We start from the raw sequence: 23,353 nt of genomic DNA on the forward strand, positions 1-23,353 counted from the left end.
AACTATCAGCTAACATCATACTTAATGATGAAAGATTGAATGCTTTCCTTATAAGATGAGGAACAAAACAGGATACCCACTCTCACCACTTCTATTTAGCATGGACTGTAAGGTTCTAGCCATTCTAATAAGGAAGAAAAAAAGAAAGTAAGAAATGAAACCTAGATTGGAAAGGACGAGTTAAAAGCATCTTTATTAAAAGGTCATTGTAAATATAGCACTCTCCTGTGTTCTGTGAGTGATTCTAATAAATTATTGAAAGGAGTGAGTTGTGGGAGACCCCAAAATTGTAGGTGGCTGTGCAGAAGTGAAGGTGGCCTGGGGAGCCCACTGGAGGCTGGTATCTGAAGTAAGGACAGTCTTACTGGGGACCTTACACTTTACCTTGTGAGACTGGATGTTAACTCTGGGTAGTTAGTGTCAGAATTGAATTAAATTACAGGGCTCCCAATTGGTGTTGGAGAATTGTCTGCAGAACAAATTGAAGCAAATGAGCCTAACTGTATATGAGGCTGTTAGCATAATCACCCAGAGAATTATTGTAAGTGACAGGCAGGGAATATGTTGACTTTACATTCTAAGTGGCATATATCTGAAAAACAAAAGAGCTTTAACTGTTTCCAGTAGTATTAGCATTAATAGTAGAATTGTTTTCTTATTTTGAAATTATACATATACACATATAAATATATGACACAATAAATATATATAATGTTAATGTCACTTTGTACCTATACTTTCAGCATAAGAGAAAACAAATACAAATGTAAAATCAAAATGATTAAGTAAAACATTTCAGGGCTGGTTTCTCTGTTCATATCCAATTCTGGTGCTTAGGAACAGGGACCTATGCTGATGTCCAAGGGCAAAAAGCCCCACTTCCTTTAAGAAAGGGAGCAGGGGCTTCCCTGGTGGCGCAGTGGTTGAGAGTCCACCTGCCGATGCAGGGGACACGGGTTTGTGCCCCGGTCCGGGAAGATCCCACATGCCGCAGAGCGGCTGGGCCTGTGAGCCATGGCCGCTGAGCCTTCGTGTCCGGAGCCTGTGCTCTGCAACGGGAGAGGCCACAGCAGTGAGAGGCCCGCGTACCAAAAAAAAAAAAGAAAGGGAGCAGGCCTGACCCTGATACCCAGTAAGGGGCAACCCTAGGCTTTTTGTTTTTCTTGCTTTTATTCCTTTTTGTTGGCCCTGTGCTGGGTTTGTTTATAAAATATTTTTTTGTTTAAATATTAAAAATGTTTTGTTAAATATTAAAAATGGAAAAATTTGTTAAATATTAAAAATGGAAAATTAAAAATTTGTTAAATATTAAAAATGGAAGGGGCTTCCCTGGTGGCGCAGTGGTTGAGAGTCTGCCTGCCGATGCAGGGGACACGGGTTCGTGCCCCAGTCCGGGAAGATCCCACATGCCGCGGAGCAGCTGGGCCCGTGAGCCATGGCCGCTGAGCCTGCGCGTCCGGAGCCTGTGCTCCGCAACGGGAAAGGCCACAACAGTGAGAGGCCCGCGTACCGCAAAAAAAAAAAAAAAAAAAAAAAAAAGGAAAACTCTATACAAAAAAAATGATTAAGTCAAACAAACAAAACCTGTCTTTATTAACAGACAACATCTCCAACGGAATTTACAGAAAAGCTCTAGAACTATTAGTGAGTTTACCAAGGATGCAGGGTACGAGGTCAATATACAAAAATCAATTATTTTTTATTTACTTTCTTTTTTTTTTTTTTAAACTGAGTCTCTTTTACTCTGTATGTCCTCCTTCCCTCTTTTTTTCTTTGCCATTCATTTGTTTTATGTTTTGTTTTGGCTGCTTTGGGTCTTCGTTGCTATGCACGGGCTTTCTCTAGTGGCAGCGAGCGGGGGCTAATCTGTTGCAGTGCATGGACTTCTCATTGCAGTGGCTTCTCCTGTTGTGGAGCACGGGTTCTAGGTGTGTGGGCTTCACTAGTTGCAGCACGCTGGCTCACTAGTTGCAGTGCATGGGCTCTAGGCACGCGGGCTTCAGTAGTGTGGCACGCGGGCTCAGTAGTTGTGGCTCGCGGGCTCTAGAGAGCAGGCTCAGTAGTTGTGGCACACGGGCTTAGTTGTTCCACAGCATGTGGGATCTTCCCGGACCAGGGATTGAACCCATGTCCCCTGCATTAGCAGGCGGATTCTTTTTTTTTTTTTTAAACATCTTTATTGGAGTATAATTGCTTTACATTGTTGTGTTAGTTTCTGCTGTATAACATTGCCAGGCGGGTTCTTAACCACTGCACCATGAAGGAAGTCCCTTTTTATATACTTTCAATGGAAAATCACAAATTTACATTTTAAAATGCTATTTATAATAGCATCAAAAATATGTACCACCTAGGGGTAAATTTAACAAAAGATGTGAAAACCTTTACAATGAAAGCTACAAAACATTGCTAAGGGAAATTAAAGAAGACTTAACTAAATAGATATATTCATGGATCAGAAGACTCAATACTGTTAAGATGTCTGTCCTTTCCAAATTAATCTATATAGATCACAGTATTATCTGTCATAATCTTAGCATGCTTTTTTTGTAGAAATTGACAAGCTAATTCTAAAACATATGTAGAAATGAAAAGGACTAAAATAGCCCTTTTTGAAAAAGATGCACAATGTCGAAGGACTTAAACCACCTGATTTTTAATACCAATTATAAAGCAACAGTAATCAAGACAGTGTGGTATTGGTGTAAAGATGGAGTATAGATCAATGGAACAGAACAGAGTCCAGAGATAGACCCACACATATATGGTGAAAGTATTTTCAACAAAGGTACTAAGGCAATTCATGGGGGAAAGGATAATATCTTCAACTAATGGTGCTGAACAATTGGATTGCCATGTGCAAAAAAAAAAAAAAAAAAGGAACTTGACCCTTACCTCACACTACATACAAAAATTAACTTGAAATCAGTTTTAAACTTAAATGTAAGATTGAAAACTATAAAAATTATAGAAGGAAACATAGGAAAAGATCTTAGTGACCTTGCGTTTGGCAAAGATGCCTTAAAAGAGGACACAGAAAGCACAAACTATAAAAATTAAAAATGAATAAATTGAACTTCATCAAAATTAAAACTTTTATTCTTCAAAAGGCACTATTAGGGGCTTCCCTGGTGGCGCAGTGGTTGAGAGTCCGCCTGCCAATGCAGGGGACACAGGTTCGTGCCCCGGTCGGGGAAGATCCCACATGCCACGGAGCGGCTGGGCCCATGAGCCATGGCCACTGAGCCTGCACGTCCGGAGCCAGTGCTCCGCAATGGGAGAGGCCACAGCAGTGAGAGGCCCGCGTACCGCAAAAAAAAAAAAAGGTACTATTACTAAAATGAAGAAGCAAGCCACAGACTGGGAAAAAATATTTGCAAAATGTATATCCAACAAAGGGTTTGTATTTAGAACATATAAAGAACTCTTCAAACTTAGTGAGGAGACAAACAACCTAATAAATATGGGCAAAAGATTTGTCCAGACACTCCATTAAAGAAAATATAGAAATGGAAAATAAACATATGAAAATATATCCAACAGCATTAGTCATGAGGGAAATGCAAAATAAAACCACAATGAAATAACCACTATGTACTTACCAGAAGGGCTAAAATTACCAAGTGCTGGTAAGGATGTGGAGCAACTGGAACTCTCATGATGAAACTGCTGGTAGGAACGTTTAAGAAATTAATACATCTACCATACAACCCAGCCATTCTACTCCTAAATGTTTACTCAAAATGAAAGCATATGTCTATGGGACTTCCCTGGTGGTCCAGTGGCTAAGACTCCACGCTCCCAATGCGGGGGTCCTGGGTTCGATCCCTGGTCAGGGAACTAGATCCCACATGCCGCAAGTAAGAGTTCGCATGCTGCAACTAAAGATCCGACATGCCCTAACGAAGATCCCACACGCAGCAACGAAGATCCTGCATGCCGCAACTAAGACCAGATGCAGCCAAATAAATAAATTTTTTTTTTAAAAAAAAGAAAGAAAGCATATGTCTACACCAAGACTTGTTCATGAATGTTCATAGCTGCTTTATTTGTGATAGCCTCAAACTGGAAACAACTCAAATCCCTCCAGCAGGTGAATAGACAAATAAATTGTGGTATATCCATATAATGAAATACTACTCTACAGTAAAAAAAGAACAAACTGTTGACATACACATGAACGTGGATGAATCTCAAAATAATTATGAGGAATGAAAGAAGCCAGACCAAAAAGAACACAACCGTATGATTCCATTTATGTGAAATTCTAGAAAATGCAAACTAATTTATCTTGACAGGAGATTGACGATTATTTGGGGGCAGAGGGAGTAGTAGGAAAGAATGAATTAGAAAGTGTCTTGAGGAAACATCTGAGGGAAATGCGTAAGTTCATTACCTCGGTTATGGGGATAGTTTCATGGACACATATGTATGTCAGAACATCAAATGTCCATCTTAAATACGTGCGGTTTGTTTTTTGTCATTTGTACATCAGTAAAACTAAAAGTGAGCAGGGAGACTGCTTTTATTTTAAAATGTTAATGTCATAAAACACAAAGGCTGTGGAAGTGTTTCTAGACTGTTGCTACTGGATAGAACACTCTGTGACAGTGAAAATGCTCTGTATCTGCACCATTCAATACAGTAGCCAGGAGCTACTGTGGCTACTGAGCCTTAAGGTGTGGCCAGTGCAACTGACGAACTGCATTTTAAATTTTATTTAATTTTAATCTATTTTAATTTTTAAAAACATTTTATTGACGTATAGTCGATTTACAATGTTGTGTTTAATTTCTGCTGTAGTGATTCAGTTATACATACATATAACATGTTCTTTTTCATATTCTTTTCCATTGTGGTTTATCACAGGATATTGAATATAGTTCCCTGTGCTATGACATAGGACATTGTTGCTTTCCATCCTGTATATACTATTTTGCATCTGCTAATCCCAAACTCCCACTCCTTCCCTCCCCACCTCCCCTCCCCCTTGGCAACCACAAGTCTGTTCTCTATGTCTGTGAGTCTGTTTCTGTTTCATAGATATGTTCATTTGTGTCATGTGTTAGATTCCACATATAAGTGACATCATATGGTATTTGTCTCTTTCTGCCTTACTTCGCTTAGTATGATCATCTCTAGATTCATGCACGTTGCTGCAAATTCCATTATTTCATTCTTTTTTATGGCTGAATAACATTTCATACTGTGTGTGTACATATATATACACACATACACACACACACACACACACACATCACACCTTCTTTATCCATTCATCTGTTGATGGACATTTAGGTTGTTTCCATTCCATTTTAATTTAAATGGCCACATTAGACGGCATGGTTCCAGATTAAAGGAAGCTAAGCGTACACGAATATTAACTATAACCTCTGACCCTCTATTGAGTTCTATACTGGAGGATGAAAAATGCTACAAAGAACATTATTAGATCAACTTAGAAGACTAGAATAAGGATGGTAGATTAAGTAAAAGTCTTGTATAAATGTAAATTTATGAAGTATGGCTACACTGTGGTTATATAAGGGAATATCCCTCCTCTTAGGAAGCACACACTGTGTTTAAGGAAAAAGGATGGTGATATATGTAACTTACCCTCAAATAATTCAGAGAGATAAGCAAATGATAAAGCAAATGGGATAAAATGTTGACAATAGATAAATCTGGGTAGAGTGTATATATGTGCTTCTTGTACCTATCTACTTGTATTTTTATGTTTGCAACTTTTGTAAGTTTAAAATCATTTCCAAATAAAAAGTCTTTTTAAATACCTTTATATGTGATTGTGGTATTGCAGTTATATTTTTTAAAGAGTTCCAGTGCTTTAAGGATACATTATGAAATATTTATAGACAAAATGATATAACATCTGGGGTTTGCTTTCAAGTAATGGCATCTTAGCACGGGGGATGGGAGTGTACAGGAAACAAGGTCAGCTGTAGATTGAGTCTCTTGAAGCCGAGTGATATGCACGTGGATTTATTATACTAGTCAGTTCATTTGTTTATATATGTTTAAAATTTTCCATGACTTTAAATTCGGAAGAATTGGCATTTTCTCAATATTTTTTCGTTTGAGAATATTGTACGCCTTTCTCTTACTCGTTTCGTTTCCTTTGGTACAGGCTGGGAAAACTCATTTATACCAAATGCTTCATTAGGAAAATGATATATGCAGTTCATCTATTCCTTAAAACGATAAAAATCCTCATTAAAACAAAAAGACACCTTTTAAGACCCCATCAGTGGCCACTTATTTCAAGCCATTTTAGACAGTGCACCAAGTTCCACTACAGCAAAATTCTTGGTACAGACCTGTCAGTACAACAGTCCTAATCCATATCTAAAAAATACTTACACAAGTAAAATTTCACTATTAAAAATTCCATGTGACCTTTGTTTCTGAATATTTTGGTTTAAATTAATGCGTACCTAGAGATCACATTCCCTGACTGTGAAGCCTTGAGATGATTTAAGTGTAGATGAGGCCAATGACGTTAACAGGGGAGGTGTTTTGCCCTCAAAATACGCCTTTCACTCCCAGGCCTTCTTTTTCCCAGGATATCATTTTTATCCTATTTGGCGCAGTGTTTCACTCAGTTAAGTGGTTTAAAGTTTGACTTTGGGAAGATTTCATTATTTTAATTACGTAAGTTCAGTAACATATTCAGCTAAGCTCTCTCTTCCCGGCCTGTGACACAACGAACAACACCCAGTGGCTCTGACATGAGCCCAGACAAGGAAAGCATCTTCACAAAGCATAAACATTTTGTAACATGTCAAGAAAGTTCTCTTCCTGTGGGGGCCGTATCCCTAAACATGGAAATACCTTCACTGATAGATCCCTCTATGGCATGAGTGTTTGAGGTCACGGGAATGTATCTGTTTAGGAAAAGTTAAGACTGCAAATCCTTTGACTTTTCTATGCTAGATTTCTAGCTTTGTTCATCATTCTGAGTTTTCTTTCTTTTCAGAGATAGACTACTGTGCCTCACCTGACCACGGATGCCAGCACGAGTGTGTTAACACAGATGATTCCTATTCCTGCCGCTGTTTAAAAGGCTTTACCCTGAATCCAGATCAGAAAACCTGCAGAAGTAAGTTGCGCTGGGCCTTGAAGAAGGGCTTGTTCCTCAGATGGCCCTGTTGGTTTTCCTTCGCCTTGCAAATCTCAACCAGGTGCACTTGTACTCGGTATTTGTGTTTGCTAACAGCATTCTGCCTTTTATTTTACCTTTTGTCTCACCTGATCCTGTGATGGGGAGAATTTTTAGAGACCGCGTAGACTGGGTATGTCCATCAGATTCATTTAGTGAAATCGAGGCCCAGGCTGAAGCTCCCACCTATTTGAAATGAGGGCACATCCTCCCTTCTTTTGACCACCCCCCACCCCCAACCTGCAACAAGTATTTGGGACTTTGAGAAAGAAAAGGCTGGGTCCAGAGTCGGAGGCAAAAGGAGCTGGTTTCTTCCAGTCCTACAAGATGAGACACTTGACGGCTGCTAAGAAAGGGGAAGTTGCAGCTCTTTCCTCTTTGTTAGGAAGGAAGGAAAAATAGAAGACTCTGGGGCATCCCTGCAGCATTCAAGAGGTACATGGTGTCAGCAGGATGATATTAAGGATGTGCTGAGTGACTCAGATACTGTCGTCTAGCACCTCAGACGGCTTGACCGGGGACCTAGAGCCCGGACCCCCAGTGGGATCTCTTTAAGAGATCTGTGCCTGAGAGGCTGCTAGAATGCAAGGTCTACAAGGACAGAGGTTCTTCTCTTCTTCTCACTCGTGAATCCTCGTCACCTCAGGGTTTGGCGCATGCTGGTGTGACACGATATTTAGTGAATGAATGAGCAAATGGATCTCTGAGATTTATCATCCTGGAGAAATGGCAACTATCGTCTGAATTATTCTATCTTGTTAGAAAGATGGCCCTTTTAAGGCATGCAAGTGTTTTCTCAAAAAGCATTCCCGAAGTTAGTCCACACCTATGCACACTGAATTGTACACGTTCTCCCAACAGTGTCATTCACAGAACTCTCTGGAACTCCCATTAAGGGACATAGTCTCTTATGTGTCCCTTTATCCACTTCTTCCTGGTGATAAGTACAGCAGCGTTCTGCATCACAGGACCGGATTTTCAAAAGTTTTACCATATATCTTTTCTGAAAAGCTTTGTGGTTTATAGAATTGAGTCCACAAGCTACAGTCTGCTTGCAGCACATGGTAACTCACACACTCACTCTAATACGCGTTAAACCTTGTACGGTGGCAGAGGGTGGCAGAGCCCATATTTTGAAACTGAGCCTCTCTCATAAAAAATGATTCCCACCACCTTGCCTGGATGCAAACCCCAGAAACATTCAAGCATCGGACGGGAATTTTAACTGAGAGCGTTCGGAATGTGAAAACAATCAGATGGACAGTTTTCCGTTAGACCACACATGCATGCAGTACGTGGGAAAGGTCAGCCTGGCCACTCCTTTCTGTGCTATTTACACCTCTTTCTAGGGGTGAGAGTATCAGTGGCTGACTTCACCCAGAGAAAAGCACTCACCATTGGACTCCTTTGTGAACCCAAATCTCTTACCTGGGGGATAATTAGATCTGGTTCAACTCAGACACTCATTGGAGTTGCAGGCTTCACTGTGTGTCGCTTTTGGAGGGAGAAGGACGCGAGCTGGGCATGTGGCCATCAGTGGAGGGGACTTGGCTTGAAGCTCTGCATCTCTTACAATCATCTAGGAGTCCCTCGCCCTCTGCCCCTCCCTCCACATCCTGCCTGGAGAGACACTTGGAGTAAGAGGAGAGTCCAAGGCATGGACTGCACAGTTATCAAGGGAGGAGGCAGGCCAAGAAGAGAAGGACGAGTGCAGAGCAAGGGACCGTTTGGGAGTATTGTAACCACCGCCCACAGACGGCCAGTCTCAGGCTGCGGCCCAGCCCCAGTCCCTAACGCTCATTCATATGTATTCAGTGATAGCTCCATTTCCTCTTTAGCCAGGTGCCCTACTTTTCATCCAAGAAAAATGGAATTTGTTTTTAAAACCCAATGTCCTCATCAGCCCTTCTCCCAGCATCCTGCCTCATCATTACTTTTTCCATTGTCTTTGCTACAAACCCAGCCCTCGACTCCCGAGGTCCCTCTGGAAGCCACTTCGCCCTAATGCGCACACGCCGGCAGTTAGGGCAGAACGGAAAGTGAGCGCTTACCCTCTCTCTGGGGCGTTACATGGAATCGGGAAGCAGAGAAATGGGGCTTAAAATCTGGAGTTTGTTATTAGGAATCTGAGGATCTCGAGAGCATTAAAGACCTCAAGCGCAGGGTACAGCCATTCACGTTTAATCGGCAGTTGATGGATGTGGGCTATTTTCAATTCTAATAAGAAACCTATTTTTCAAAGGAATTTGATGTCATCCAATTAAACTGGAAAAAAAAGAAAGTTCAAGGCAGAATCGTACTGAAGAAAACACTCTTGGCCAGGTTTTGTTCTTCCTCCTCATCCAGGCATAATTTCTTTTTCTGCAAAGTGCTGTCATCGACTTAAAGCATAAATTATTAAGGCAGAGACACAGAGACCAGGACTGGCGGTCTAGGCGGGGGCCCCAGGGTGGAATCAGAGGTGGGTGGGTCCCACGTGCTGGACTCCAGGATTGCTCACGCTGGCACCATGGCTGAGACATCACATTCATTTTTTTTTTGGCCGCACCGTGCGGCATGCGAGACCTTAGTTCCCCAACCAGGGATCGAACCTGTGCCCCCTGCATTGGGAGTGTGGAGTCTTAGCCACTGGACCATTAGGGAAGTCCTGGAGACATCACATTCTAAACCCCTGGGGCGGGGGCCACGGGTTGAGCCAGGGGATGCCAAGGCCGGTCTTGGCAGTGTCACTCATGCTGGCCGTGTGACCTTGGACAGGTTGCTTTGCTTCTCTGGACCCCGATTCCCTAAACTGAAGGAACACGACTTTCTGCTTTAACATTTTGTAGCCTGTCCAATTTTTCTAAAACTTACTTCTCTGTGCCACTCAGTTGGCATTATAATTTACTGTCTGGGTCACTGATCTTTCATGTTTTTATTTCTCATCTTCTCAGTGAGGTCTCCAGCTCCTTCGCGAGTTGGCACTCATAAGAGCTGTTTCATTGGTCATCTGACAGTCCTGCCATCTGACCTCGCAGGGTTATTGGACACTCCAGGCTTTGCCAGATAAACCTACACCCAAGCCTGGCCCATGTGTAGCTCATCGCAGTTAGGGAGGAGACTGGACCAGATGTGGGGGGGCAGAGTAGGTAGTCAATAAATACAGATTGAATGCATAAATGTGTGAATGACTAAGTAACAGGTGAAGAATTGTGACCGAAGCATGTAAAGAAAGCAAAGATCTACAGTTAAACCTCTGCTGTAAAGTTCCATTTGGAGAAGAGGCATTTTTAAATTGCTTTTTGCCGGATAGCTGAGTGATAACCTCTTTGAGAATCTTCATGTGTTTTAATTTAATTATTGTGTGTAAATCTTTCTTAAAGACAATGTTGGCCCTTTAAAAAATTGTGTTAAAATATACATAACAAAATTTACCATTGTAACCATTGTTACAGGTACAGTTCAGTGGCATTAAGTACATTCATGTTGTTGTCAAACCATCACCACCATCCAGCTGCGGAACTTTATCATCTCTCCGAACTGAAACTCTGTACCGATTCTCTCTCCCCCCAGCCCCTGACAACCCCCGATCCTATCTTCCATCTCTATGACTTCGCCTACTCTAGGAGCCTCATATAAGTGGAATCTTACAATATTTGTCCTTCTGTGACTGGCTTGTTTCACGTACCGTAATGTCTTCAAGGTTGATCCACGTGTGGCATATGTCAGAATTTCCTTCCTTTTTAAGGCTAAATAACATTCCACATTATATAACAGAAATAAAGACAAAAATAAACAAATGGGACTTAATTAAACTTAAAAGCTTTTGCACAGCAAAGGAAACCGTAAACAAGACAAAAAGACAACCCTCAGAATGGGAGAAAATATTTGCAAATGAAACAACAAAGGATTAATCTCCAAAATATACAAACAGCTCATGGAACTCAATGTCAAAAAAACAATCCAGTTAAAAAATGGGCGGAAGACCTAAATAGACATTTCACCAAGGAAGACATACAGATGGTCAAGAGGCACATGAAAAGATGCTCAACATCACTAATTATTAGAGAAATGCAAATCAAAACTACAGTGAGGTATCACTCACTCCAGTCGGAATGGCCATTATCAAAAAAGCTAGAAACAATAAATGCTGGAAATGGTGTGGTGAAAAGGGAACCCTCCTGCACTGTTGGTGGGAATGTAAATTGATACAACCACTGTGGAAAAGAGTATGGTGGTTAAAAAACTAAAAATAAAACTACCATATCCACTACTGGGCATATACCCTGAGAAAACCATAATTCAAAAAGAGACATGCACCACAATGTTCATTGCAGCTCTATTTACAATAGCCAGGACATGGGAGCAACCTATGTGACCATCAACAGATGAATGGATAAAAAAGATGTGGCACATATATACAATGGAATATTACTCAGCCATAAAAAGAAACGAAATTGAGTTATTTGTAGTGAGGTGGATGGACCTAGAGACTGTCATACAGATTGAAGGAAGTCAGAAAGAGAAAAACAAATACTGTATGCTAACACATATATATGGAATCTAAAAAAAAAAAAAAAGAAAATTGGTACTGATGAACCTGGTTGCAGGACAGGAATAAAGAGGTAGACATAGAGAATGGACTTGAGGACATCGGGTGGGAGGGTGAAGCTGGGACGAAGTGAGAGTAGCATCGACATATATACGCTACCAAATGTAAAATAGATAGCTAGTGGGAAGCAGCAGCAGAGCACAGGGAGATCAGCTCGGTGCTTTGCGATGACCTAGAGGGGTGGGATAGGGAGGATGGGAGGGAGGCTCGAGAGGGAGGGGATATGGGGACATGTGTATGCCTATGGCTGATTCGCTTTGTTGTGCAACAGAAACTAACACAGTATTGTGACGCAATTATACTCCAATAAAGATCTATTAAAAATTTTTTTTAAATAAAATTCTGCAAAAAAAAAATTCCATATTATGTATATACCACATTTTGTTTATCCATTCGTCTGTCAGTAGGCACCTGCGTTGCTTCCATCTTTTGGCCATTGTGAATAATACTGCTACGAACATGGATATACAAGTACTGTTCAAGTTCCTGCTTTCAGTTCTTTTGGGTATAAACCCAGAAGTGGAATTGCTGGATCACATGTAATTCTATGTTTAATTTTTTTGAGGAACCTCTATACTGTTTTCCATAGTGGCTGAGTGCTGGCTTTTAAAAACAGTGTTTACTGAGGATAATTTCATTTTCTCTGATGGTGTAATGAAGTGTAGGATTTGCAGGCCCTACACTGTGTGGCCCCAAACTGTGGGACCCTTTGTGTTCTGTGTCTGTTTGCTCGGCTTTTTGTTTGTCTGTGTGTCTGTGGCCGGAGTTTTATCGCCGGGTCTGTTTTTCTTCACTGAAGCTCTTGACTTGTTTCCTGGCATTCAGTCTGTTCTGCACAGGTAAGGCTGTTGATGAACTGAGAAATCGCGCACAGCTAACAATATTCTGCCTCTGTCATGCAGAAGGGATGAGGTACAGAGAGAGTGCCAAGGGGTCCGTGACCCTCGTGGTGGGATCTCTTCTCTTAGGCCAGCCCCTGCATGTCGTGGGAGTTCTCTCCCTGTGCTCGGTCTGCAGGTACTTCTACTCGTGCTCTGTGCACGTGGAAAGTTCCACCCACTTGTCACATGGGAGCGCACATCATGGACCCTTTAAGGGATAGTCTGAGGTCCCTCGGGTGTGGGTTTCATTTCATTTTTTTTCATACATCTTTGTCTTTTCAGGAAGGGAAATCTTTCCTAGGGGCCCCAATAAATTCCTCCTATGTCTCATTGGCGAGAACTAGGCATATTCCCAGCTCTAGACCAATCACTGACAAAGGAGAACATGGTTGCCAGGTTGCCTTAGACAACTCGTGACTCATGCCTTGGGGGTCAGGATTCTGGTTTCAAGAAGACAGGGTAATAGTTGTTGGCAAGGCAACCAACAATGTCTGCCACATCCCTAGGAAAGAGAACAATGCAGTTAAATGCATCCAGCTCAGCCCCTGAGGTTGCTGGTGACCATTTCTCACAACACCAGTCCCATAGAGGCCCTCCACAAGCTTATTTTATTTCCCGTTATAGTTCTCCGTCTCTCCCATTACCTTTTCTGGTGTGTGTAAGTTGTGGGGGGGGGGGGGGCACGGGGGGTGGGGAGTGGCCTATCTTGTGGTTTTAGCATTTTCTACCAGAAAATGAAACTGCTAATTGGCTGCTGGTTGTGATGCTGCTTCCCTCTGCTGGCAGAAACACAGCTAGGTTGGGGGTGAATGTTACCATAGGACAGAGCTGCAGCTACCTGGGCCAGCATCAGAGATGCGTCTTCTCCAGTTTCTTGATACCTTTGCTGTTATGCTCTCACCCAGAGCCGGCTTGAGCATTGGATCCTTCTTAATGCAACTGCCTGTTCCTGCCTCTCCTAAATAGCTGGGTATCTTGTAACATCAGCTGTTGTGTATTCTGCCTTGTGCTGTCCCATGTCACTGCCAGATGTCACTGCCAACAGCAGCTCCCTACATGTTTTGAGCCCTAGTTCTCCGGTTAACTGTAAGAAGAGACTGAATTTTGCCAGCTTTTCCATCTTTCCTGGGGGGAGATGTGCTGGGAACTGTGGCGCTCAACCCATTGCACCAACTGTCTGGCCATCGGATGGGGAAGAGACCGATGCTGGAGAACGCGGGGGCTCGCTGCAGGTGCCAGGTTCTCTTTCAAACAAGCTCATGGAGAGCAGGAGCTGTTGTCTCCATCCTGTAGAGCAGCGGTCCCTAACCTTTTTCGGCACCAGGGACCGGTTTTGTGGAAGACAATTTTTCCACGGACTTGGGGGTGGTGGGGTGGAGGGGAAACGGTTTGGGGGTGATTCAAGCACATTACATTTATTGTGCACTTTATTTCTATTATTATCACATTGTAGTATATAATGAAATAATTATACAACTCACCACAATGCTGACAGGAGGCGGAGCTCAGGCTGTACCATGAGCGATGGGGAGTGGCTGTAAATACAGATGAAGCTTCGCTCCCTGGCCCGGCGCTCACCTCCTGCTGTGCGGCCTGGTTCCTAACAGGCCACGGACCGGTACTGGTCTGTGGCCCGGGGGTTAGGGACCCCTGCTATAGAGCATCTTACTTACTGAATATTTACTGTGAGGGGCTGACCTCAGCCCTTGGAGAAGCCCCGAGCCTGAAGTAGGATCTGCCCTTTCTCCCCTCAGGGATCAACTACTGTGCGCTGAACAAGCCGGGCTGCGAGCATGAATGCATCAACACGGAGGAGGGCTACTACTGCCGCTGCCACCGGGGCTACACCCTGGACCCCAACGGCAAGACCTGCAGCCGTGAGTGTGCCCGGGGCAGGGGCTCTGATGGGAAGGCCAGGTTCACACGCAGGCCCCCAGGCTCGCTAGCAGCCAGTCACTTTTGAGGCCCCTGGGTTTCCAGTGAGCCTGACGGTCCGACAGCCTTAACGTTCCTGGCCTCAGTTTCATCACCTGTAAAATGGGACTACTCATGCTACCTACCTCAGAGATTGGACTGTTTAGTACCACATACTAGACATGTGACCCCGGGCAAGTTCTCCAAGCTTTGACTTCCCCATCTGTTTAAAAAAGTGAAGATAATCATAGTATTGGTCTCCTAGAGTTGTTAAAGGGAAAAATCAGGACCATTTCAATCTCTTAGCACTGTGCCTGGCCCAAGGAAAACATACAGTTAAAGATAATAGTTCATTATTGTCATGGAGCCTGGCAGAGTAACCAGTGCTGGCCCCGGGGTGAGACAATGGGACGGAGGAGGCAGACCTCAGAGAGCACTTGGGCTACCGCAGAGCTGATCTGAGGGCAGAGCTGAGAAACATGGGACTTTTTATGAAGACTTTTCTTCATTTTCTTTTGTAAGAGGCACAGCAAAGCTCCATTTGGTGATGTCAATGCGTGGAAACGTGCAGGCTTTGCCAGCTGGATGGCTCTGTCGTTTTTATGAGGCACGGTCTCCACTGGTCCAGGCCAGCGGGGGTGGGGGTGGGGGGCGCATGACACTGCGGTGGAGGCCTGTGACCCTGGTGCGCTGGAGAGGGGTGCAGTGATGTGACCAGCGTAGAAGGGGCCCTTTGTGTCACTTTCCACCCGGCAAGCCGCACATCTGCTCCAGCTCTGGGGACAGAGATAGATTGTGAGAACAGTGCAGCTGTTCAGCACTTGGACCTTCAACTGCCCGGAGGGGAGGTTTCACAGATGAAGTGTTAGATAGACAGCCGTCCTCAGGAAAGCTAGTGCCCCGTCCCGTCTCCAGAGGGAACAGAATGCCTCGATTAGGCTTTCTAAGGATCGATCTCGGAAGTCAAAGAATTTTTGAACCAGAAAGCTGGCACTGCTCTGCATTTGCCTCTGGAAGTCTCTGAGTCCTTATGAGAAACCAGTGGTGAGGAAGAGTCCTTCCACTCTTCAAGAAGATGCCCTGGTGAAGATGGATCTGTGTACGGTCTGCCTTCTTCCAGGAGTGCGGGGTCTGCCATCTGACGGCTCTGGCAGGTATCCCAGGGCAGGCTTGGCATGGCCTCGATGAGCCCACCTAGAGCCCCAGGGACCATGACCTGCCTCCTTCCTCTCTGGGATCTAGTAAGAAGGACCATCTAGTCAGCTTCAAGAAACTGTAAACCAAGCCATTTCTTCCCAGGGGTCCCCAGAGAAAGGCATGGTATCCTCTTCCCCATGGGGGCTCAGGGAGCCCCCCAGGCCGTCATGACCGGAAGCCCTTACAAGGCACCTGCTCTGTGCAGCCACGGCCGTGAGCACTTCCCAGGCACTCGCTCACTTTACCTGCCCTGGAGCCTTATGAGGCATCGACACTCTTATCCCTATTTAAAGATGGGGAAACTGTGGCACAACAAAGTTAAGTTTCCCGGGGGTCAATATGACTGGTAAATGGTATAACTGAGATGTGAATACAGGCCTCTGGCTCCTGAGATCCTGCAAGTGTTTGCAGGAGGCAGATCCACTGGTGGAATGTTCCAGAAAGCACCAGTCCCAGGCCCTGTGGGAGTCAGAGAGGCTCACCCAATGGCCCTGCACAAGGCCTCCAGTGTCCCTCCAGTCTCCGGGTGTGCGTTTCCTCCGTCAAGGAAATCTGGGAGGCGGCCTGCAGGGCTGTCTTGTGGGAGCCGTTCACCACAGTTGTGTGTCTGTTATCCTAGCGGGGCCGGCTGTTCAGGGTCCCGGTGCCAGGATCGGCCACGCATGCAGGCCTTGGCTTTGGTTTGCTTTCTGAATCTGGGTGTCCTGGTTATGGGGGGTGACAATGCTTTTTCATTTTCAGATGTAAAGAAACTATACAGTTAATTCCTCCCCAGCAATGTACTAGTAATAATAAGCGTTCAGGAAGTAATTACTGTATGCCAGCTACTGTTCTGAGGGCTGTAGGTCAATCAACTCCTCTCACCACGTTCCTCTAAGAAAGTAATCGTCAACCCCATTTCTCAAGTCATGAGATGATGACAGAGAGGCCAAATGACGGCCCAGCATCCTGCGGCTGGGAAGTGGTGAACGTGGGGTTTGAGCCCAAGTAGTTGGGTGCGGAGCCCTCATTCTGACGGACTGTTCTGTCAGCTGCGGGCTGTGGGCTCAGCAGCTCGACTTTCCTGAGCCTGGCTCTCCTCTCTGTGACAGTGGGGAAGGCACCTGCCTGCTCTCAGCGTTGCCCCGCGATTGAAGGTGATGCGTGCCCAGGCCTGGCACAGAGGGCTGCTGTCATGACCACCCATGACAGGAGTCGTATGCACGTTACTCCTCAAAGAAATGTGAAGAAGAACAAACAAGGCCAGTGGCACAGCATAGAATGAAACCTTCCACATCACTCTTTTTGAAGTGAAATAGCCCAGCAGGGGCTCCCTGGGAGGTGGTTTTGTTTTTTAATGCCCCCTCGCTGGTGGGCGCAGCGCCCTTGGTTACTTTTTTTTTTTTTTAACATCTTTATTGGCGTATAATTGCTTTACAATGGTGTGTTAGTTGCTGCTTTACAACAAAGTCAATCAGTTATACATATACATATGTTCCCATATCTCTTCCCTCTTGAGTCTCCCTCCCTCCCTCCCTCCCTATCCCACCCCTCTAGGTGGTCACAAAGCACCGAGCTGATCTCCCTGTGCTATGCGGCCGCTTCCCACTAGCTATCTGTTTTACGTTTGGTATGCCATGCCTCTCTCTCACTTCGTCCCAGCTTCCCCTTCCCCCTCCCCGTGTCCTCAAGTCCGATCTCTAGCAGGTCTGCGTCTTTATTCCGGTTACGCTGTTTTCGTATGTGATTGCCTCAGGTGTGGATCACTGCGCCGAGCAGGACCACGGCTGTGCGCAGCTGTGCCTGAACACCGGGGACTCCTTCGTGTGCCAGTGCTCGGAAGGCTTCGTCATCAACGAGGACCTCAAGACCTGCACCCGTGAGTCCCCGTCGCACTTCTCTTACAGGGCAAAAGTTTTCGCAACAGGCGTGAAAAATGTGACGACTGCACAGGACGTCAGGCTCCCTCTGTCCCCTGCTCTTGGCACCCTGGAGATCGTAGGAGTGTCTCCTGGGGACTGCGTGCCTCCCCGGTGCAGAACCTGGGGCGGAGGTGGGGGCGTGGTATAAGCACGACTGTCACTTGATTCCTATCCTCAGTAGCCCAGGAGCCTCGAGGACCTCTCACCGGGCTGTTGGGTTTTGCAGGAGTGGATTACTGTTTGCTGAGTGACCACGGTTGCGAATACTCCTGCGTCAACACCGACAGATCCTTCGCCTGCCAGTGTCCCGAGGAACACGTGCTCCGCAGTGATGGCAAGACCTGTGCCAGTGAGTATTCTGAGGTCGGACGAGCGGGACTTGGCACAAGCGATCGTGAGTGGGGGGCACTGAGGACAGGGACCACCGGTGTGTCTGCACCCCGGTTTCGTGGGTGAAAGTGTGTGAAGGCCTCTCCCGGAGATTTCAGCGCTGGTGGCTGCTGCTTCCCCGGCCCCGAGCTCCTTTCCCCACTCCCTGAGACGGCTGTTCCCTATTCCTGTCTGCCTCGCGGTCATTTTCGAGCTGGCACGAGTTATAATAATGCGGACGCATTACTGACTGGGGACTTCAGGCGGGGCTCTGGGCTGAGCACATGCTTGGTCCGGCCGCAGCCCCGTGGAATCCCCATCTTCCGATGAGGTAACTGCAGCTCAGATTAAGTAAAGAGCCTAAGGTTACCAGCTATTAAGTGATGGGTTCAAACTCTGGGCTATGTGACTCCAAAGTCAGTTCTGGGAGAAGGGGAAGCTGCTGAGAACCTCACCCGCAATCCAGATAATCCGGCAGCAGATGGTGACGTTTCCTGGGTACATACTTCCCTGCAGCTGGTCCCAATTCCTGTCTCCATTACTTTAAAAAAAAAAAAAAAAAAAAAAAAAAACGACTCCCAGGTATTCTTCTCTTCTTCACTCAAGAATGCTGTGTTTTCTGCCCTGCAATCCTGTTTCCAAGTTGGCCTAGATAAAGATTAAAAAATAGTCATTTTGAGAGAAGGGTTCACAAGTGGAGGGAAAGGATTGTAATGTACCGTGTCTGTCCTGCTGGTCTTTCTGGTTATGGGGCCAAATTCCCTGACCCCTGATACAATTGTGGCCACAACTTGTCCACCTTTTTATATCGTTTGTTCTCTTGGGCAGGTGAGCTGATTGCACAGCTGGGTGTGCCTCTCTAACTATGCAGCCTGTGAGAAAATGTTTCCCCCATTTGGGATAGAGTCTTGAGTCTTATGGCTTGCTTGTGGCTGCCTGCCCAGCTGCCTCCCAGCCCGCTGCTCTGGCCAGCATGGCCAGCACAGCCAGCACAGGGACGGGCTGGGTATGGGGGTGCAGAAAGAGGGTGGGTGTGTCGAATTGTATCTACCTTTGAGTGCATGCCAAAGCCAGAAGCACACTTTTTAACTGGTTTGTTTTAATTCTCATCATCTTAGATTATTCATGCCTTTCTTTGGTCCTCCCCATTACTGTGAGGACCAAGAGCTGACTATAAGATAGTTGCAGGACTTCTACGAAATCCTCATGGCCCTTCCAAACAAATGCTACTCCTCTCCTTTACAATCGCGTGCCCGTCTCCCTCCCTCCCTACATCCACATCTGTTATGGCCACTGACGCTTTTAAATGTTGCCCATTTTCTCATTTATAGTGTTTGTAACTAATGATACAGTGATATCATCCACATGAGTAAATGTTCAACAATGCCATTAGAAGTGAATTTTGATAAGTATTTATTTATATATGGTGTGTCCATATGAAATGTGAGATGATCAGATGGGTTAGAATTATCCTATCCTCAGGCAATGGTGGTATGTAAGAGATGCACTTTACCCATACATATCTGTTGAGCTCGTCCCCTAATTGAAGACTCTCTGTCTGCCCAAGGATGATTCTGTCTAGCTGCCCTGTCCTGAAATAATGGGCTGTGTTTTCGGTGTGGCCGTAGTTAACTAGGGTTGGGATGTATGTTTCCCAGTTCTACGCCAGATCACAAAGAGCCTGATGCCGTGACCGCATCTGTTTTGTAAATCATGCTGGGCTCTGGATGGGGAGGCAGCTGGGGTTCAGCCAGGCCTGGCTCAGGAGCTAAGGGTGTCCTTCACCCTCCATAAAGGCAGCCTCCACTTAGAGCCTTGATAGCAGGTGTCCTGAAGAACACTTCACTCGCTTTTTGGAAGGTTCTCTGAAGCATGGAGAGCACGCCCAGTTTCCCAGGGCCCGGGAAGGAAGTAGACACAGTTATGCCCACACCCCTGCAGGCACCTTGGGCTCTCCGGCCTCTAGAGTGACGCCCATCCTCCCTTCCTCTAGGTCCCCTGGCCCCCAAGCTGTGATTGCCCGTAGGAACCTTCCTTGCCTTGGAGTATTGTTCCACAGACTGGGGGGTAAGGTGGGGAGAGGAATGGGGGAGTCTCCTCTACAAGCTGCAGCTGAGAGGACTCCTCCCATCTCTACCTCCTGGAAATTTCCCTGAGATAGACCTAGTACAAGGGCATCCCAGCACCAGGAAAGACTCTATAGGCTAGATGTGCATGGAACACACAGCCCACTGCCCTGTGAGCTCCTGGAGGTTAGAGACTGGATCTTGTTTGCAGCCTGAGTTCCAGGCCTGGCCCACAGGAGATGCTCTATAAAGTTCAGTGAATGAGAGAGTGAATGGACAGAGACCACCAGTCTTTTCATCCTGTGGCACCTGGCACAGGGTCCACCCCTGCCCAGTAGCCTTCAGTGGCTCTCCACTGTCTCCCTCAGTTTCCAGTCGAGTGCCTTGATTTGGCAGTGATGGAGAACCCCTTCCTCCCCTCCTGAGCCCCACCCAGGTCTTCCCTGCTCCTTCCAGTTCTTATGGGGGCAGCTCCCCTATCCTCTGAGTAAGCCCTGTACCTCCAGCCCATCCCCTCTCCACTTAGGACAACGTCCCTATCCCACCCTGCTGGCCGAAACCCAGCCCAGGGCCAGCATCCCCTCCATGGGGAACTTCATGCCCCTCTCACCTGCTGGGAGCAGCTCTGCTCCACCCACTGAAGGCAGGCTCCACTAGGACCTCTCGTGGCCCCACCTCACCCTGTGGCTGTCTGTGCTCAGATCTAGAACCAGTGTGGCAGAGTAGAAAGAACACTGAACTTGAGAGCCCAAAGACTGGGTTTAAATCCTATAGCTCCCATGCTGGGCAAGGGAATTGACCTCTCTGGATCTGATTGTTCATATGTAAACTGGGAATGATCATTTCTGCCTCTCTCTCAGGGCCTCTGTGTGGCACAGGGAGAGACATTCATTGGGAAGCTTGTCAATTGCCATAAACCCTAAGGTACTCTTGTTATGGTCTTGCTTCCCACTGCTGGACTGCCCCACACTGAGGAGAGGGGTGAGGTAGCATCCTTGCCTTGCTGCCTGGAGACCCACTCCCAGGGCCAGGCCTGCCCCCCTTGTGGAGCTCCAGAGATGGACCACCCTGGGAGGAGTCAGACTCAGGAACCCAGGGACTACCTTCTTCTAGCAAGTGGAGGGTGCTGATGGGGATCTGAGCCACAAGCATAGGGCACTGGGAATTTCCGTTGGGTATACTCCTACTCTGGCCACCAGAGGTGGGTGTGAAATGCAAAGGCCTTTTCCAACCTGATGCCTCCCAGCTTGACTTTGAAGGACAGAAGCAACCCTGAGCAGGGCAAGAGGAGTGTATTAGTCTGCTTAGGCTGCCATCATGAAATACTGTAGGCTGGGTGGCTTAAACAGCAGAAATGTATTGTCTCACAGTTCTGTAGACTGGAAGTCCAAGATCAAGGTGCCAGTATGGTTAGGTTCTGGTGAGAACCCTCCTCTTGGCTTGCAGATGGATGCCTTCTTGCTGTGTCCTCCCATGACAGAGAGAGAGAGAATAAGCTGTCTTGTGTCTCTTCTTAGAAGGGCACTAATCCCATCATGGGGGCCCCACCCTCATGACCTCAACTAACCCTAATCATCTCCCAAAGGCCCCACCTCCAAACACCAGCACATTGGGAGTTAGGGCTTCAACATATTAATTTGGGGGGAAACACAATTCAGTCCATCACAGAGAGTGAAGGCAAAAGACCACCTTTACCCTCATGTATTCACATTAGAGGTTTAACGAAACAGAAGGAAACTTAAAGATCTTTCCTTTCTTTTGTGGGAAACAGGCACAGGGAGAAAACTGGTGCCCTCAAGCTGGCCCTGGGGGTCAGTGACAGAGTCAGGACTAGAACTGGGGTCTCCTGACTTCAGGATCTCTTACCCAATGTGAGATACCCTTTAAAAGTACATCTCGGGCTTCCCTGGTGGCACAGTGGTTGAGAGTCCACCTGCCGATGCAGGGGACACGGGTTCGTGCCCCAGTCCGGGAAGATCCCACATGCCGCGGAGCAGCTGGGCCGGTGAGCCACGGCCGCTGAGCCTGCGCGTCCGGAGCCTGTGCTCCGCAACGGGAGAGGCCACACAGTGAGAGGCCCGTGTACAGCAAAAAAAAAAAAAAAAAAAAAAAAAAAGGACATCTCAGTTCAGCTGCTTCTGTTCTCTCTGAGAAAGAGCCTACACAGAGTTAGCAAACGAACGGCTGCTCCTAGTTTTATTATTTTAAAAAGCCAGCAAATGGTGTAATTCTATCTCTCGGCCTTGGTTACCCTCTTGGCAGGTGGCCACTGTGGCTTTCTCCCTCTGGGGTTGGAGTTGGTTTTAATAACCTCCTACGTGGAGCCCCAGACACAGGATTGCTGTTTGTCATCGCCACAGAGGTGTGAGACCTCAGAACACATCACCCCATGACTGCTGCACCGCAGACGTGCGTGAGTCACCATGAGTCACGTGCATGTGGAATCCAGATATGAGGAGTGCAGGCTGTAGCAGTGTGTGGGGCTGCTAGACACGGGCCCTAAAAGCCTGTGCTGTGTCCTGAAACTCCTGCTCACCTTGATCACAAATCGCAGACCCCATTCACGACGAGGGATTAATTAACGTGTAGACCTGCCTCCTTACCTGTGAAAAACAGAGGATCCTTCCCTTGGAGGGAAAATGTTTTCTTCCTGCACCCTGAGATTTCTCCTGAGTCCTCTCATCCATTTCACTTAAGTGACGGTTCCCAATCAAGTCTGTCCTCACGCTCGTCTCTGGATTTGAGTCTAGGCACTCCCTTAAGCTCTTGGGTCATTGATTCTCAGTCTCCACAAGGATTTACCATGGACCTGCATTTTTGTGCTGGTCATATTGTGCTGGGCACTGGGCATCCCTGGGGTTGATGCAGGTTCAGTTTCTGCCCTGACAGTGTTTCAAGTTTCTCAGGGAGGAAGGATATTAAAGATGGATCATCCGTTCTGTGTGATGAGAGTCATGATATGGGAAGAAGAGGTGTCACAGGGGCGTGTGGCAGGGGGACCCTCACCTAGTCTAGAGAAAGTCTCCTGAGAAAGAGATGTTTGATCCAACACCTAGAGATTGATGGAGGGAGCTAGCCAGAGATGGAGGGTGTTATGGACTGAGTGTGTCCTCCCCAAATTCATATGTTGAGAGTCTAACCCCCAAGGTGATGGTGTTAGGAGGTGGGGCCTTTGGGATGTGATTAGGTCATGAGGGTGGGGCCCTTATGAATGGGATTCGTGCCCACAGAGCTCTCCAGCCCCTTCCACCATGTGA

The 23,353-nt window shown here is 46.3% G+C and overlaps 1 protein-coding gene across 2 annotated transcripts in view; it reads left to right on the forward strand.

Annotated features, from left to right (window-relative positions):
* Nucleotides 1-23,353, forward strand: part of MATN2 (matrilin 2) — a 156,022-nt gene that overhangs the window by 110,546 nt on the left and 22,123 nt on the right. For both annotated transcript variants that reach the window (XM_030862965.3, XM_030862966.3), the window contains exons 7-10: nt 6,995-7,117; nt 14,404-14,526; nt 17,496-17,618; nt 17,888-18,010. In XM_030862965.3, coding sequence (XP_030718825.1) covers nt 6,995-7,117; nt 14,404-14,526; nt 17,496-17,618; nt 17,888-18,010 — 492 coding nt within the window. The remainder of the gene's footprint in view (nt 1-6,994; nt 7,118-14,403; nt 14,527-17,495; nt 17,619-17,887; nt 18,011-23,353) is intronic.

This window comes from Globicephala melas, chromosome 17, assembly GCF_963455315.2.
Source record: "Globicephala melas chromosome 17, mGloMel1.2, whole genome shotgun sequence".
NCBI lineage: Eukaryota > Metazoa > Chordata > Mammalia > Artiodactyla > Delphinidae > Globicephala > Globicephala melas.